At 39.7% G+C, this 16,761-nt stretch overlaps 1 protein-coding gene across 2 annotated transcripts in view; it reads left to right on the forward strand.

The window, feature by feature from the left end:
• The window catches only part of RADX (RPA1 related single stranded DNA binding protein, X-linked), a 35,692-nt gene extending 19,342 nt beyond the window's left edge, over positions 1-16,350 (forward strand). The window contains exons 11-14 of one of the 2 annotated variants that reach the window (XM_030576053.1): positions 1,773-1,852; positions 5,638-5,934; positions 11,352-11,534; positions 14,114-16,350. In XM_030576053.1, coding sequence (XP_030431913.1) covers positions 1,773-1,852; positions 5,638-5,934; positions 11,352-11,534; positions 14,114-14,259 — 706 coding nt within the window. In that variant the 3' untranslated portion in view covers positions 14,260-16,350. Of the gene's footprint in view, positions 1-1,772; positions 1,853-5,634; positions 5,935-11,351; positions 11,535-14,113 lie in introns of both variants that reach the window. The other variant, XM_030576052.1, reaches the window with a different exon arrangement.
• The last annotated feature ends 411 nt before the right edge of the window (positions 16,351-16,761 follow it).

A 16,761-nucleotide genomic window follows, 5' to 3' on the forward strand; every position in this document is an offset into this window, starting at 1 on the left:
GGCATTCAGGCAAGTGCTGCAGCCAACCCTATGGATACCACAAATGCAAAAATCTCCAATGGCTGCGCACGTGGACGTGCGCACACCTAGAATGGAATGGACACGAGCAACACATCTCGAAGAACAACAGGCACAAAAAGGGAGGGAACCGTTTTTTCCATGGCTGCTTTCCAATATATTTTTGTAATTGAAAATGAACTTTCAGCGTTGCTTTCTGCCCAAAAGGATGCTAATGAAAGAAGGCAACCAGGATAGCGCAGCTGTAGCTTTTTGCCTGCACAATTAACTAGCTACTGAACTGCTCAGTTTGCACTCTGAGTCTGAGTTCTTGTTCATCCAGGTTTAGAAACCAGGATGAGATCACTTTAATACTTGGCCCACAGGATGAAGGTATTGTGTTTTTGTTTTGTTGTTTTTAAACCCCTCTTTTCCTTTTTCCAAAGTCCTTAGTGAAAGTAAAGCTGAGAAGATTAATGTAGACTCTTTTCCACTCTTAAATAGCATTAAAGGGTATTAAAGATATTAGTTGTACAAAATTTTGAGTATTTAACCCTCAGTCTAAAATGTTAAAAGCCTCAAAAAGTAAGGAAATATTATTGACTGAGATGCATCATAAAGTAGGGCCCCAATAAATAAGAACAAAGGAATGTATCCATATGTTCTCTTTAATAGCTATTCCTATGGATTTATAGATTTTTGTAACTTAGCCTCATAGGTAGGCATGGTCTTTACATAGCAAATAAAGAGGTTCTTTTCATAAGTTTATCATCTACATTGATTATGATGTTTGGCTAAATAACAAATATAGAGGGCTAAAGCAAGGGAGAAAGAAATACACAGAACTAAGAGCTGAGGTTAGTATGGTGGTACAATATATATCATTTAGTTCCCTAGGATATTTTTTTCCAGGGGAAGAGAATTATTTAAAGGAAGTTAAAGGATGATTGATGGAGAATTAGTTTAGTTTTCACAACTAAGTGAAATAATAAAAAATCCAGTTCACTTTATTGGACTGACTGTCATGGCAGGATAACATGTAAAATTCAACGGATTTCTTTTTTTTTTTTTTTTAAACCTTGTGTTTGCCATTTTAGATTCTAAAGTGATGTTCTGGACCCAGATTTTCATTGCTGCTTTGTGCCTTCAGGCACTGACGTGTGCTGATATCAAAGTACAATAGCACACCATGGAGCCTTTCTGGAATTGTATAAAAACCTGTTTATGGGCTATGCATGCTTCTCAACCTATTTACTATTGTGGGCTGCATATGCAGCTCTGTGTTGTGTGGGCTTCATCCACCCATTATTCATACTACCTGTATGCCCCTGAGGATGTCACATGGGCCACAGCTGTGTGCTGTTTGGGCTACAAGCCATCTGTGGGTTGAGAACCACTGGTCTATGACATTCAGCTCTGTTTCTGCCAGGGCCACAGGTCGTTTTCAGCAAGTTTCCACTAGAGGGCGAGAAATGCTTGTCTTAATGTAAAACATTTTTCTGTAGATTTCATTGATTCACATGGCAAGAAATGTATTTAGCCTTGAACTTTGAGAAGGTTTATGCTGAGCAAAATGACTCTAGTTATATCAGATGTTAATTTCTGTAGCTCAGTGTCAGAGTGATCTTTATCAATAAAAGAACTCTTATCAAGACCTGGAGTTTGTGCTTTAGAAGTTACAGGGTTTTTTATAACATAGTCACCAAAGCACACATTTAGTTTTATCTGAAGCCTGAAAGCTTCAGAATTAACTAACTATATTTTTTCCTTTATAGTTTGCATGAATTTCAGCAAGAAGATTCTGTTCCAGAACAAAATATCTTGACTGAGCCTGACACTTCACAACCCGATAGAGGTATATGGCTAAATATTTTGTTTGGCTATGATCATTTCAGTATTTTCAGTATTTTACAAAAGACCCTCTCCACTCAGGCCCAAAACGGGGACAAAGGTGGTAGTATACCACCTTTACATCCCCTGTTCTAACCATCAACCATCCTTGAGCTGGTTCAGCCCTCAACACAATGTAGAGAAGCCCCAGGGCTGTTCTTATTTGCATCAAGCTGCAACAGCCTCTAAGGAACCATTCTGGCAACTACGTATCAGCACCTTTGCCCCTTGACACATGCTGGGGCTGGCTGGGTGGTAGAATGCAACTGTATTGCTCTATGCCACTGTGTAAGAGGAATCCTTAATGTTTCTTTGAGTCCACGTTGCATCTCTGGAGCAGGTCAAAGCAGGCAGAGGACCTCATCTCTATTTTTGATATTGGTATTGCAGTAGTGGTCTAAATGCGATAGCATTTCCAAAGGCAGGAAAATCACACTTTGAGGAAAGGTAGTGTGACAGACCCAGGCCAGTGGGGTGCAGGAGTCTGGTAGAGGGCAAATATACTGGTCACTGGGTGAGTAGTTTTCTGTTCCCTGAGTGACCAGAGCAGGGTCTGCACCAGAGTAATCAGGAACCTGCTACAACCAATGCAGGCAAACAAGCTGATTAGAACACCTGCAGCCAATCAAGGCAGGCTAATCAGGGCACCTGGGTTTTAAAAGGAGCTCTCTCCAGTCAGATGGGGTGGAGCCAGAGTAAAGGAAATGCGTGTGAGGAGCTGGGAGCAAGAGACACAAGGAGCTGAGACTGAGAGGGTGTGCTGCTGGAGGACTAAGGAGTACAAGCATTATCAGACACCAGGAGGAAGGTCCTGTGGTGAGGATAAAGAAAGTGTTTGGAGGAGGCCTTGGGGAAGTAGCCCGGGGGGTGTAGCTGTCACACAGCTGTTATAAGAGGCACTATGGACAGCTGCAAATCCATAGGGCCCTGGGCTGGAACCCGGAGAAGAGGGCGGGCCCGGGTTCCCCCCAAAACTCCCATCTCCTGATCAGACACAGGAGGAGCTGACCCCAAATGTGGGGGAGATCACTGAGGTGAGCAAATCTGCCAGTAAGCGCAGGACCCACCAAGGTAGAGGAGGAACTTTGTCACAGTAGTAACATACAAACAAGTAATCATGGTGATGAAAGGTACACATCTTATTAGCAACATGTTTGTGCTTTTGGATTGTTGTGGGGTTTTTTTAAGTTAAACACATTAGAATTTCCCTATCTTGTTCTTCCTCTGTATTTGAAAATTAAATCCAGATGTTTTAAACAGATATTTTCTCAAATTATATCTGTTCCCAGTGTGGGCTTCATTTGTAAGTTTACTGTCGATACATGTAAACTCAATCTTATTCCATGTTTTAATTTTTTTAAATTGTTTTTAGTCGGAGCTCACGCAATCAGATGTTCATGATGGCGTTTATATATATATATTAGACTGGCAAAGAAAGTGTGATGTCTGCTGCAGAGAGCTCTCTCCAGCCAGCTGGGCTTCAGATACTTACTTTAAAAGCAGCAAAGAATCCTGTGGCACCTTATAGACTAACAGACGTTTTGGAGCATGAGCTTCGTCTGACGAAGTGGGTATTCACCCACGAAAGCTCATGCTCCAAAACGTCTGTTAGTCTATAAGGTGCCACAGGATTCTTTGCTGCTTTTACAGATCCAGACTAACACGGCTACCCCTCTGATACTAGATACTTACTTTGTTTCCTTTTAAATATCATCATTCTCTTAAACATGGATTTCAGCATCTCACTTTTCCATAGCAAAAGGCTGTAACTTATGCTGTCCTGTCCCAATTTCACATCTGTTTGTGTTGATTCAAATGTGTGTTTACAAATAGGACAACATGCAAATTACAGCCCCAAGATATAAAGAGAGGAAAGTAAGAGAAGACATGATTAAAGTTTGAGAAGGAGAGAGATATTTAATCCTGGCATTTATATCCTAGCAATTTTTAACTTTAATACCACAAAATCCTGCAAATAAGGTCTTCACACTTATTCTAGAGGATGGCAGTTACAGTATTTTTCTTTCTTCTCTCAGTGTAATTATACAGAATATCACAGTAGAATTTCTTTTCAGCCAGCTATCTTTCTAACCAGACATGGGTGTTTAGTTGCTCAAAATTAAAAATGGCAATAGCATGAAATTTAACTCTTTGTTTACTGTACCACTGATATAAGGCAGCACTACGGAAGAGAGGACATTCTAACAGCCAGCATTGTTATGGAATATCTAATAATGTACACTTTCCCAGTGATAATATAACGCGCTGCTCATAAATTTAAAAGGTTAAAAGCAACTGTTACATAATCAAGCAGCTACATTTTTCTGTTTAAGTTACTTTTTGAGATGTCATTGTTTTCAATTTCATTTGACTCATCTATATTTAATAGTAATTTCCCCCTATCTAAAGTATGACACCCTTAATCATCCATATAGTAAAGTGAGAGAGTGTTTATGAATGGGGGAGGATGATGGGTGAACGCTTACAATATGCTCCAGTTTTGTGAGATAAGTCCTGCTCCATGCTCTGCACAAAGATTCTTCAGACACCACTCAAATGCTCTTGCAGTTTCTTTGACCCACCAATTTTCTTTACTTTACTTTTCACTAAAATTCCTTGTCTCATCCAATGCAGTAATGCTCATGTACTCTGCTTGTTTAACGTTCTTCCACTTGGGTGTTGCCATTTCTAGTTTAGCCATAGACACCCTGGTGTCGTCAGTTCTTTAGTGCAGCTAAAGCTCCTTCGTCATTACTGCTTCAGTGCTTCCTGTGAAGTAATGAGGAAATTTGCGCACACAATTCATGTGGCTAAACTGGAAATAGCAATAAAAGTTTTCCTCGTATAGTATCAGGATGGGGAAACTATTTGTGGGGAAGGCAAGACAAAAATGGGGATAACGGGGGGAGAAAAATAGGTTGGGTACATTTCAGAATAGGCCTTGTGGTAAGATCACAGAGTGGGGACTTGCCTACAAAATTGGGGGAAATGGTTTATTTGATTTTTTTTTTCAGTTCTTAGTTCACAGGTTACATATAATGGTAGACACAGGGACTACAGTTAGCTATATAGCTGGGACTCTGCACAATATACGTTATAAGGCAGGGGTTCTCAAACTGGGGATTGGAACACCTCATGGGGTCTTAAGGTTATTACCTGAGGGAGTCATGAGCTGTCAGCCTCCAACCCCAAACCCTGATTTGCATCTAGCATTTATAGTGATGTTAAATATATAAAAAAGTGTTCTTAATTTATTAGAGGGGTCGCAGTCAAAGGCTTGCTATGTGAAAGGGGTCACCAGTACAAAAGTTTGAGAACCACTATTATAAGCTAACAGCCAATAGTCTTCATTGCATGAATATACTTTGTACAGAAGATGGTAAAGCATAGCATCATAAAATACCTGTTTCATTTTTATACTTCCCAAGTGTTGGTGAAACAAAGTAACTGGGGAGGTGACTGGTCCTTACCCACCCACAAGCAAACAATGAATTGCATCTTCCAACCAATAATTATTTTTATGAATCCGGTCTTCAAACTCTAGCTGGAAACAACTTATTTACTAACAGTCCAGCCTTAGCTTAATGCTTTATGCATTCTTTGTTTTGATTTTTCCATCTATATTTTCACATTTGACTTAAGTATTAATCTATTCATTAAATTTTTGCTTTTCCTAATACATTGGGGAAGTAGTATGGTTTTGTCAGTGCATATTGATCAACGAAATGTTTAATGTATTTATAATAGCAGACAAAGAAGGCGTGAGTGATGCACCTGAAATAGAAGAGATGGGAAGAACTTCTCATGATTCCTGGCAAAGTGGTCTGTGGACAATGGTGAAAGACAACTTAATAGATCACTTGCATTATTGCACTGTTTTCCCAGAGAGCATCCCACGTAAATTTGATTATATGTACAAAGAATTCCTTATACAGCAATACAATCTACATCCAGCTGTGCACAAGCCAAAAGAATACAGAACAAATAAAGAAATTCATGAATTTAAAAGTGCCAGTGGCCCAGGGCACTATGAAGTGACCATACTGGGTAAGTTCTCAATGTTTAACAAAGAACTGTTTAACTTTTTGTGAAGTTGAATGGATGCTTTAGTATAATTTGGGCATTATGCTAAGTTAGGAAATGAATGAGTTTATTTTTATATACAATCTTGTTAAAGGTACAAACTGATTTTTTTTAAAGGATAATATTAAGGAGGCATCACTCCAAACTCCATAGTTAAGTCTGAGTTGAGTTTTGCAACTGAAAGCAGGCAATCTCCAGACTTACAGCAAGTTTTGAGGACAGCATTAATTTTCTGATTTACAAATTTCCTTGTAATTTAAGTTAAGACCTATTTTAAAATTAATTTAAAGAAAGTTAAAATTTGGTTTTGGATGTTTCTTAACATTTTTAAAAAAAATAGAACAAAAACAAACTCTTTAAACTGTTCAATATAGCAGTTTGAAGAACAGCATTAAATTTTTGTGGAAAATATCCCCCCCGGCCCCCTCTTTTTTTTTTTAGCTTAAATTGTGAAATTAAAAGTTGCTTTCTAGCAGCAATAACCAATCTCCACCCTTTTTCTCTAGCTATTTCATATAGTGGAGATCTGTTTGTTGAAATGAGTCAGTGGTATAAAGGGAATTGTATTTATGTTTCAAGAGTACTACTTTGACCTCACCTATAACTGGATTGGTTCCAACTGCAAGGTGGATTTGATTTAAATCACTAGACAGGAAGACTTGATTTAATCATAGATTTCTACATAAAAGTGCATTCTTGTTGGTTGTTATAACCTTAATACATACTCTTCACAACTCAGAGACAGACGTAGGTTTCAGTTTTAGAAGGTACATGCTATACATTTTTAAAGTGATTTATTTAGAAAACTTTTCAGATTTAGTTTTACAGCTATATCAGAAAATGAAAGATTGTTTGGTTATTTCATTTAACAAAGGTAATTGAAGCAGATATTTATGAAGTCATTGAGAGGTGAACTACAGTATCTCCAGTTCAAAAGGTTAATCATTAATATTTGGAGGATTTTCTTGCCATGCTGTATTAGGAGGAGACCATAACTAGACAGGCATTTAAACTGTTTTATTTAACTAAAACAACAACATTATGTATTCTGGATTTTTTTCTTCAACAGCAAACATAATATTTTAACAAAATAAGCATACGAATTTTTGAATTTAGTTAAACATTCAATTTTTTAAATCAGGTTTGTTTCTGTTAATTGTTTTTAACTAAAATAGTTAAATGAAATATTTAAAAAAAAATTAAATTGACTGTCTGCCAGGTGAACATGAGAAGCTTAAAATATTGGCTTCTGCAGCTAACTCAGTCGTCTTCACCTTCATCTTCCTGTTCATTCATAATCTGGAAAAGAAAAACAAGCCTTCCTGTTTTTTCAGGTCCCAAACAATTTCTCAATTTGGAATGAATTAGTCCAAAGGAAGAAAATATTCTTTCTACATCGGCAAAAGAAGCTACTGCTGTTAAAAGTGAGATTATCACTTCAACAGTCTCTGAATCCAAGTGCTTAAGTGATTTCCACCAGTTAACTGGTGTGACTTTCTTTAAAACATCATAGCAAACATATGTTGCTTGAATGGTTCACCCTTAGCTCTGAAGTTTATTATAGTTGGCATTATGGAGGGATGACTGCTGGATGTCCATGTCATAGCCAACTCCTTTTCTTCAGCAGTTAAGGTTTGACCCTGGTCCCGAGTATTGAGAATATTTGCAAGAAAATGAGCTGGAGATAGTGCTTGTCCCATTTGTTTTTTAATGCCTGTAATTTAACTCCCTCACTGCATATTTCTCTTTTTAAGATCTCACTCAGTTCCTTCCAAATTTCAACAGCATCAGCAATAAAACAGCTATTTCCCTGCATTTTGTTCAAGGCTACCGAAATAGGCTTAGGGTACTCAGCATGTGTTCAACATTTCTCTTAAGTCCAATGTTGAGAACTTTGCCATCTGTTTTTTTCATGATTTTGTTCACAAACTGTCATCAGATTAGGCCAGTTCTTGATATAATGCTCAAAACAGTCCACTGATGGGTTCCATCGCATGTCTTGTGGGAGAGTTAGCTTGGTTTCTCCCACTTTTTTCAGAAGAGCTGTGGACGTATTTTGCAATTTCAACATTAGCCTTTATTTCTGGAACACTGAAGTCTTTGGCTAGGAGGTGCATCAAATGAGCACTGTAACTGTATATTATTAGCCTGGGACTCTCTTCTAAATAATTTCTTCTCATCTTGGAAACATTTGCAGCATTGTCTGTGATCAAGCTGCATACTAGACATTTGAATTTTTTTTCCACAGTTTATTATAGCTTTTACTGCTACTTCTTGTAAGTATTCTGCTGTGTGCACATTTCCTGATATATCAATTGTTCCTGTAAGGAAGACATTCCCTTCTTCTTTTGTCATGCAAGCACGTACAATAAGATCATTGTGGACATTGCTCCACCCATCAAGACTCAGGTTAGCAATTTTACTCTCTAGACCTTTTGCACACTGCTCAATTTCTCTTTCATACACTTTATCTCGCAATTTGCCTGCGATATCTGCTCTGTTGGGTGGACTGTACCCTCGTCTTAATGACTGAACCATGTTGATGAAGTGTGGGTTCTCAGTCATACGGAAAAGAGTTTATTACGTAAACAAACTAGGCGATTTTTTCATCAATTACCTCTTTTTGTAATCTGCTGGTTCTTATCACAAACTTAGCTATGGCTGTTTCTGGATGATAGAGATTTCTTTTTCTTTTTGCTACAGGTGATATACTGTGGCTATGTGATATACATGATGTGACTGAAACATTGGCAGATAACTCTGAAACTATAGAAAATGATGGTGATCTCGAAGGTGGATAGTCTTCAGAATCCCGTATGTTGAGGATGGATTCTCCTAAACAAAATAAGTCAATGCAGTTTATTTAATTATTATTACCATACTGCTCATTTGGTATTACTCATTGCATTCACTGACACTCAGTACTACTTTAAAGGTGAAATTGTGAAAGGAAGATCTGCCAATTTCAGCTATTTATTCTTTATCACAACTGCATCAAAAATGATAGTACCATAGAGTAACAACTATATTTTTTGCTCAAACATGAGAATTCAAGAATAATCCAGAAGGAAGACAGGCAATCCTTAAGAAAGAAGTATGAAATAAAAAAGTTTACCAACCTGAATATCCTGCATGTTCAGACATGTTCCTTTCATCTTCAACACTGCTTCCTCCTGAGAAGAAACACTTCTCACGATGTTGTTTCATTTGGGCAAGCAAGCCTTGTATTTCTTTGTTGCACTGTTTGCATTTTGCAAGCATGCCCGTCTTACCCACAGGTAGAGGAACTTCATTAAAATATTCCCAAATTGGGTCTCTTTTATGGCCTGCTGTCATTGTAGGTTTTCCCTTCTATTGAGAGAATGGTATTTTAGATCTCAAATCAATGAAAGCTACAGTCAGAAAGACCTCAAGACTTCTGGAATATGCTTCAAAAACAGTTTCTACTGCCTGTCCTTCCCTTCCAGGGGTGAAAGTAACTGAAAGGACTTACCGGTATGCTGGAGTCCTGAGTGGGGGCGGGGCCTCAACTGGAAGAGGCGGGGCTCAGGGCAAAATAAAGGGCCCGGGGCTCCAGCTGCCGCAGAGCTCTGAGCCCTTTAAAGCTCTGGCCAACCCTTGCTGCTGGAGCTCCAGCGGCATTGCTTTAAAGGGCCCGGGTCTTCCCGCAGCGGCTGGAGCTCCGGGCCCTTTAAATCCCCCCAAGCCCGGCTGCCAGCGCTCCGGCAGTGATTTAAAGGGCCCCGGGGCTCCTCGCAGTGGGAGGCGCCCTGGGCCCTTTAAATCACCGCCAGAGAAGCCAGTCCAGTCCGGCACGGCATACCAGCTCTTGCCGCTACGCCATACCAGACCGTACCAGCTTACTTTCACTTCTGCTCTCTTCTCACGTTTATCTTCAGATGACTTCTCCTTGTCCAGATCTATTCCGCCCCAACAATCTTCTTTTCATTGAACTTTTTGAAACTTTGCACTTTTAGAGAGAGAGCTAAAGGATTGACTCTGTGTGCACAAATTTGCAGAGGGATAATAGGATTGATGTCTGTTATTTCTCACCTCTCTATATTTATTTATTTAAAACATTTTTGCTGTTAACAAGCATGTTATCTCTGGAGACACAAATCCACAGTTTGAGAACTGCAAAACCAAGCATCTCTGATGGTATCTTCCAGACTGAACACTGAGTAGATAGAAAGATTAACCTAAATACTCTATATATTGTCTCATACTATAGAATTAGAATTTATAATCCCTATTTCATGATGAGATACATTATAGCTCAAAGATATCTTAATTAAAACTATCTGTACCTACTGGGTTTCTGGAAACTGGGCGGGTGGAAGCCTGCCCACTGCTAACGGATTCCCCCCCCCCAGCCTAAGGGGAGGATCTGCAGGACCTCAGAATCCAATTGATTCCGGGGGACAACTAATAAAAGAACAGGGACAGGAGTGTGGTCAGAGGGTCTGTAGATAGGTTTTTTCCTCAAAAAGCATTTTATCAAAAAAACCCTATTTAAATCAGAAAAATCCAATTTTTTTTAATCATTGATTTTTTTTATCCACCCTGTCCAACTGTCATTGCTCTTAATCGTGGCGGCATGCTAGTAACTTAAGCTGCTTTGTGCTGCTTCAAAGTAGCACAAAGCAGCCAAAGTATACGAGTGAATTGGTCTTCAGTCATTTAATATTAAATATTTAAAGTTCATCCATAGCTTCAGTTCATTAATAGTATCATGGTGTTACTGTTGTCTTTGCATTTATTCCATGTTCATGTATTACATTTATAATAATTAAACAAGGAAATTTCCAGGTGAAAACTGTTAAGCTGGAGTTCTGGCTGAGTATGTATTAGTAACTTAACAGTGCAAAAAATAATAGGGTTCGGGGGTAAGTATAGGCATTAGAAACCTAGGAAATTCATGGAAGGTTACATTTAAAAAATAATCCAAACATGTTATGGACAGGATATGTTCAGTTACGGCACCCAAGCAACCTTAATTCTCTGTCCTGTAGCGACACCATGGGGACAGAGAAGGAAATCTCTTTAAAAATTGGTTTCATATACTGAAACTACAAATATAAAATCCTTCATTCCTGAAAATATTGTTACTGCATGATGTCAATTCAAATATTAGTATACATGTGTAAGTATACATATTTTTCTGTTGAAACTTAGTTTATTGGAGATTGTTTAGCAGATAATGGTAACGAGGGGTACGGGTGAATATCTTATGACAACTTGCATATGTTCAGACTGGAATAGCTGGGTTTAAATGCAATAATTGGTAAAAGAATTACTGAAGAGAAATAAACAGTGTGCATAAAACTATTACAAACCAAAGGTGAAGTATTTTGCTAAGGTAATTCTCTCCCTCTTAACAGGGATAAACCATGATGTGGCTGTAGATGTTGCATTCCCACCTATATTTTGTCCTGAAGATCCTCATTTATTTCGAATAGAGGATATTCAGAATGATACGTTATTATCCTGTATGAGTTGCATCTCTATGTGTCAGCAGGACACTGCTAGCAATGAAAAGCTTTATGACACGTTTCCACTTTCAAGTAAGAATTGCTACTATTGGTATTACTCATTTATCCTTTTCTTTTTATCTCTGAATGTAAGCATTAATATTGTATACAGGTCCCTGCTTGTAAGACAGGCATCAGGCACCTCTTCTCATAAGATACATGTTTATTTTCAATTAACACCTTTACTAGGTACTGTAAACATGAAGCCTGTCTTTCAGGCCAGTCTTCACTGTGCCTACCTTTTTGCACCCATAAGTTAGCAGGTGTAAAGAAGGATTCTACGAAGTTAGATATCTAAGCACCTGCTACGCACACTTTGAGTCAGTACTGGATTACCTGTATTGCTCCCGCAGTTATTTGTGCAATATTGTACTATCGGAGAGGCCAGGTTATTTTAATATTTGGCCGAGAATCTGGTCCATAAATGGAACACTACCGCTTCAATCATTCATTCCTATTTCACTGATGGCATTTCAAGGAGCCAGCACTCAGCTAGTGCAATTCACAGCAAGTAAAAGCTGAAGTTTTTGTGTGCTGTTAATTGTCTTTTAAATTATAGCTCCATGTACTGGCTGCCCAGTTATGTTAGAGAGATTTAATGTTTGTACCACACTTCAAATGTGTAAAGTGCTATGTAAATGCTGGAAATTGTTCATCAGAAATAGAAACACTTGATTTTAATTAAATCCATTTTTTTGCTTGCCCCACACCAAACTGCTTGAATAGTAAATTTTTCTTGACGTGGACTACCTTGTAATTGTCCTAGTTCTTCTTTGAGTGCTTACTTATGTCCATTCCATATTAGGTGTGTGAACGTGCCACGTGCACCGGTGCCGGAAGTTTTTCCCTCAGCAGTATCCGTAGGGGACCAGCTCTAGTGCCTTCTGGAGTGACACCCGCATGGTGTAGTATAAGGGACGCTGCCAGCTCCCCCCACCCTCAGTTCCTTCTTTCCACCAGATACGGTGCTGGAACTTCTGCTGCTTCAGCTAGCATTGTTTCGTTCTCAGTTCTAGCGAACTTTGAAAATCTGTAATTATAGTTGTACATAATTAGTAACTCTTAGTTACCCTTAGTAGTAGTTCTCAACTCTTTGTTAGTCCCAAATGGGACGGCATGCCCTGGTCCCCAGGTTTAAGCCCTGTGATCGCTGCAAATGGCCTTTGGCCATCAGTGATCCACATACCAGCACATAAGTGACAAGTGCCGTATCTGCAAGTCCTTCAAACATAGGACAAAGAAGGAGTGTGATATCCGTATGGAAGTGCTTCTGATGGAGTCGGCACTCACTCTGGCACTGGAGCAGTGGTCCGACTCAACACCAAGCACCACGGCCTCTGTGCTCAGTGCTCCACCATCTCTGTCCACAAGCCAGCACCGGTCCCCCTCCACGGCTCCGGTGAAGAAGCTGAAAAAGACTGCGGGGAAAATCTTCTACCTCTCATAAGGGAAAGAAGAGAGCTGGTGGTGAGCCACAACCTGTGCCGGGCAGCTCAACACCCCCATTGGGAACTCAGGCCCCAGCTCAGGTCGAGTGGTGCAGCCCATCCCATACTTCGCCCCCAACCCCAGATAGCGATGTGGGCCCAGGCCAGCTTCAGATGCCATCAACACCTTTCAAGCCTCTCAGGAGATCCTGACCCTCCCATTGCTGCCCACACCAGCTCCTGCAGTACCCCAGTCTTGGGGAAAATCCACATTGGGACCTATACGTGTGTGTCTGCCTCAGCAGCACATTCCCCCACCAAGAGGGATGTCCCGCCATTGCTTGCCCGTCCGAAGCTGTCGCACCTCAGGACTAGAGAGGCAGGTTTAGCTGAGATCTCTTCACTCGCCACACCGGGGGCACCAATCAAGGGACGTCTTCGGCGGTCTTCCTGGCACACGTCCCTATCCAGGACATCTGTAGAGCTGCAACGTGATCCTCTGTCCACACGTTTACCGCTCATTATGCCATCACTCAGCAGGCCAGGGACGACTCTGGGTTTGGCAGAGCTGTGTGGCAATCTACACATCCATGAACTCCTACCTACCTCTAGGGGTACTGCTTTGGAGTCACCTAATAATGGACGGTATAAGGGGCACCACCGGCTTCCACCACCCGCGGTTCCTTCTTGCCAGAAACTCCGACAGTGGGGAAGGAGGGCGGGTTGTGGAACAGACATAAGCAAGCACTCGAAGAAGGAAAGACAGTTAGTTACCTTTTCCCTAACTAGTGTTCTCCTAGAGGTTGCTCATGTCCATTCCACAACCCGCCCTCCTTCCCTACTGTCGGAGTTTCCAGCAAGAAGGAACTGAGGGTGGGGGGAGCTGGCGGTGCCCTTTATACCATGCCATGCAGATGCCTCTCCAGAGGGCGCCAGAGCCGGTCCCCTACAGATACTGCCGAGGGAAAAACTTCTGGCACCGATGCATTTGGCATGCGCACACACCTAATATGGAATGAGCATGAGCAACACATCTCGAAGAACACCAGTTACAGAAAAGGTAACAGCCTTTTATCCTAGGTGAACGTGTACAGCTTACTGCATGTAAAACAAAATGCTAGTTAAATACTTGTTCTGCTACATACACACACACACACACATGAACTATCTGTGTTTGGCTTCTAGATGAAATTGTAAAAGCGGCAGTTGACCTGGACAGACAACATGTCATCTGTATCCTGGACATCTGTCGGTTAGGTGAAGATAAAGTGGAAGTTTTTCTGAACAAAATTTATAAGATAATGGAGACTGATGTGGTGAACCTTGTGTAATTTAATAGCTTGTTTTATTGACATTGTCCATGTATTTTGGAGGGGAGGGAAATAAAACTTACAATACACTCTCTGCATATTGCCACTTCCTAGAGCGTGTAGAGCCAAGCATGTCTAGTGTTATGATGTGTTTTGACAGAGCAATTGTAGTGGTAGTCAACACAATTGAGAAGGAAGGTTCATTACCTTTATATCCGAAGGCTTTGGAGCAGAGTATTATAAATATGCCAGACTGCTAATTATTTTTATACCTCTGTTGCTTTAGTGTAATGCACTGTGTGCTGCAGGCAGCTCCCAAGTGTCAGGTGTTTTGTACGTGGTCCATCATTAAGCAAAGAGACTAGATGGGGAATGGAATGTACAGCCAAATTCTGTCCTCTGTCAGAGAGTTACCTGCCTATATGCATGGGAAGAATTTGACCTTAAGTCATTTCTGTGACGGTGTCTTTAGCTGGTAGGAACCTAAAGTCATTTCCATCTGGTAGCTCGTCATGATGGTCATGTGAAATAAAATGGTGATCTCAGCCCAGTTTACAGAGAAAACATGGCTGCATCACAGAAACTTGCCAGTTCACTTGTTCCCTTGTTTGTAGTTTCAATAGAGCCAAAAGACTTAATTTTAATAGATTGAGAACTATCCTCTGCTTTATAGAAGGGTCCCTCTGGGCAGTTTGAGAGACTCATTGGCTGTTGGTGGGGAAAAGTTTGGCCAGCCAGTGGCAAATTGTGAATGGAAACCACAGAATGTCCTGTGAATGGAATCCATCAGTTTTAAATGCTTTCAGTTCTGCTCCATAGCATTGAATTAATTAAAAACAAGGCACTTCTCTGCATTATTTGTATTAGATTTTCTAGAAGCATTATTGGATACAGAGCCAAAGTTTGAACGTTGTCTGTTGACTTAGAATGTCATTCTGTGCTTCTGCATAGATATCCAGTAAAGTTTTGGTGTGTCTTACATTTTATTAGTAGAAGAATATTAATGTAAATGTCCTGGTAAGTGAAAGTTAATACGGTAAAACTTTGGTCATTTATATCTTTCTGTACTGTATTTTGTATTTAAATGTATGATATGGTATAGGCTCCAGGGTCTAATAAGAGAGTCTGGCACCCGTACTTGCTATTCCAAACTGAGCCATGCTGACTATGCCAGCAGATATTTTAAAGTGATATACCTCAGGTAGAAGCTTAATTTTAAGGAAACCAGCATTTCAAGATCAAATTTGTAAGGTGATTATGTTTTTGTAATAGAAATGACACAGGCACTTGTACAGAGTTACCATATTTTATTATTTGTTCTAGTCACTCAGCCGCTTCCTTTTGTTTTGTTTCTCAGTGTTCCCATTACATGTAGTAAAACTGAGCAACGGCTCTGCCTGCTTTGCCTCTCTGCATGGCAGTGTATACTTAACATTGTTGTTATCCCTTGATGCTTGCTGTCTTAAATCTTAAAAGCAAATTCAAAATTATGTAGACTCTGTGATCTTTAAAGTATATGCCATTTTATTTTATATCTGTGCTATTTGAGAAAAGATAACACAAAAAAAGAGTATATAATATATATACTGACAAAAATGGGTAAATTCCATTCTTTGCAAAAAATCCATTCACTCTTGTTTCATGAACTGCAGCTAACTGTAAGATTAAAAATGCTAAGAAACTAAGGTCCTGTTGATAAACGTCATAACATTTTGTTATGTCTCTCATTCTCAAGAACAGGGCTTTGTAAAATATTTTCTGACTAAAGGGATCACTCATCCACCACTGGAATACAGCCATTGCAGAGGTGGAATGTTACCAAAGCCTTGTGTATTCCCTAACCCTGGAATTCACACCTTGTCAAAGAATTGTACTCCAGAATCTTAGCTCTTATTTTCTATTTATAAATGTTTCTACCCATCGTAGTTTCAAAGAAAACCATAGAAAGGACAGTTGAGTGTAAACCAGCAGAGTGATCTTTGCCTGACTATGCAGAGAGCCTGAAACAATAGCTCTAACTGGTGTAAACTGCTCAAATTTATCTGTGTGTGGTTAACTCTGAAAATTAGATTACAGTCTGGGATATTGAAAATGAGGACAGCTTAAGTAAAAGAAATAACAAATAATACAAAGGCTTCTGTATTTATTTCATTTTTATATATAATTGAATAAAACAATCTGTTTTTTAAATGTATCTGAAGCTGTTGCAGAACTTCAAGAATTTCCACCAGAGTGCTGCATAATCCAAGGTTTTTAACAAAATTATTTTAGGTCTAGCTTGCCTCAAAGTATGCAAGGCATCCAGTATTGCAGCCATTCTGGGCCTGCAACACTAAACTTTTTTTTTTTTTTTTTTTGCAATGGGTTCCAATGGCTTCATCTGTTTTTCCTCTGGTTTCATTGCCTTCATTTTCCAATAGACTACTCTTCAAAGAAAGCACTTTTAAAATCCATTTATACATGCATTTTCCCATGAGGGAGGCAATCCCCACTGGAAAGCACAGGGAGGGATATATACATAAC

Source organism: Gopherus evgoodei, chromosome 9, assembly GCF_007399415.2.
Source record: "Gopherus evgoodei ecotype Sinaloan lineage chromosome 9, rGopEvg1_v1.p, whole genome shotgun sequence".
NCBI classification, from domain to species: Eukaryota; Metazoa; Chordata; order Testudines; family Testudinidae; genus Gopherus; species Gopherus evgoodei.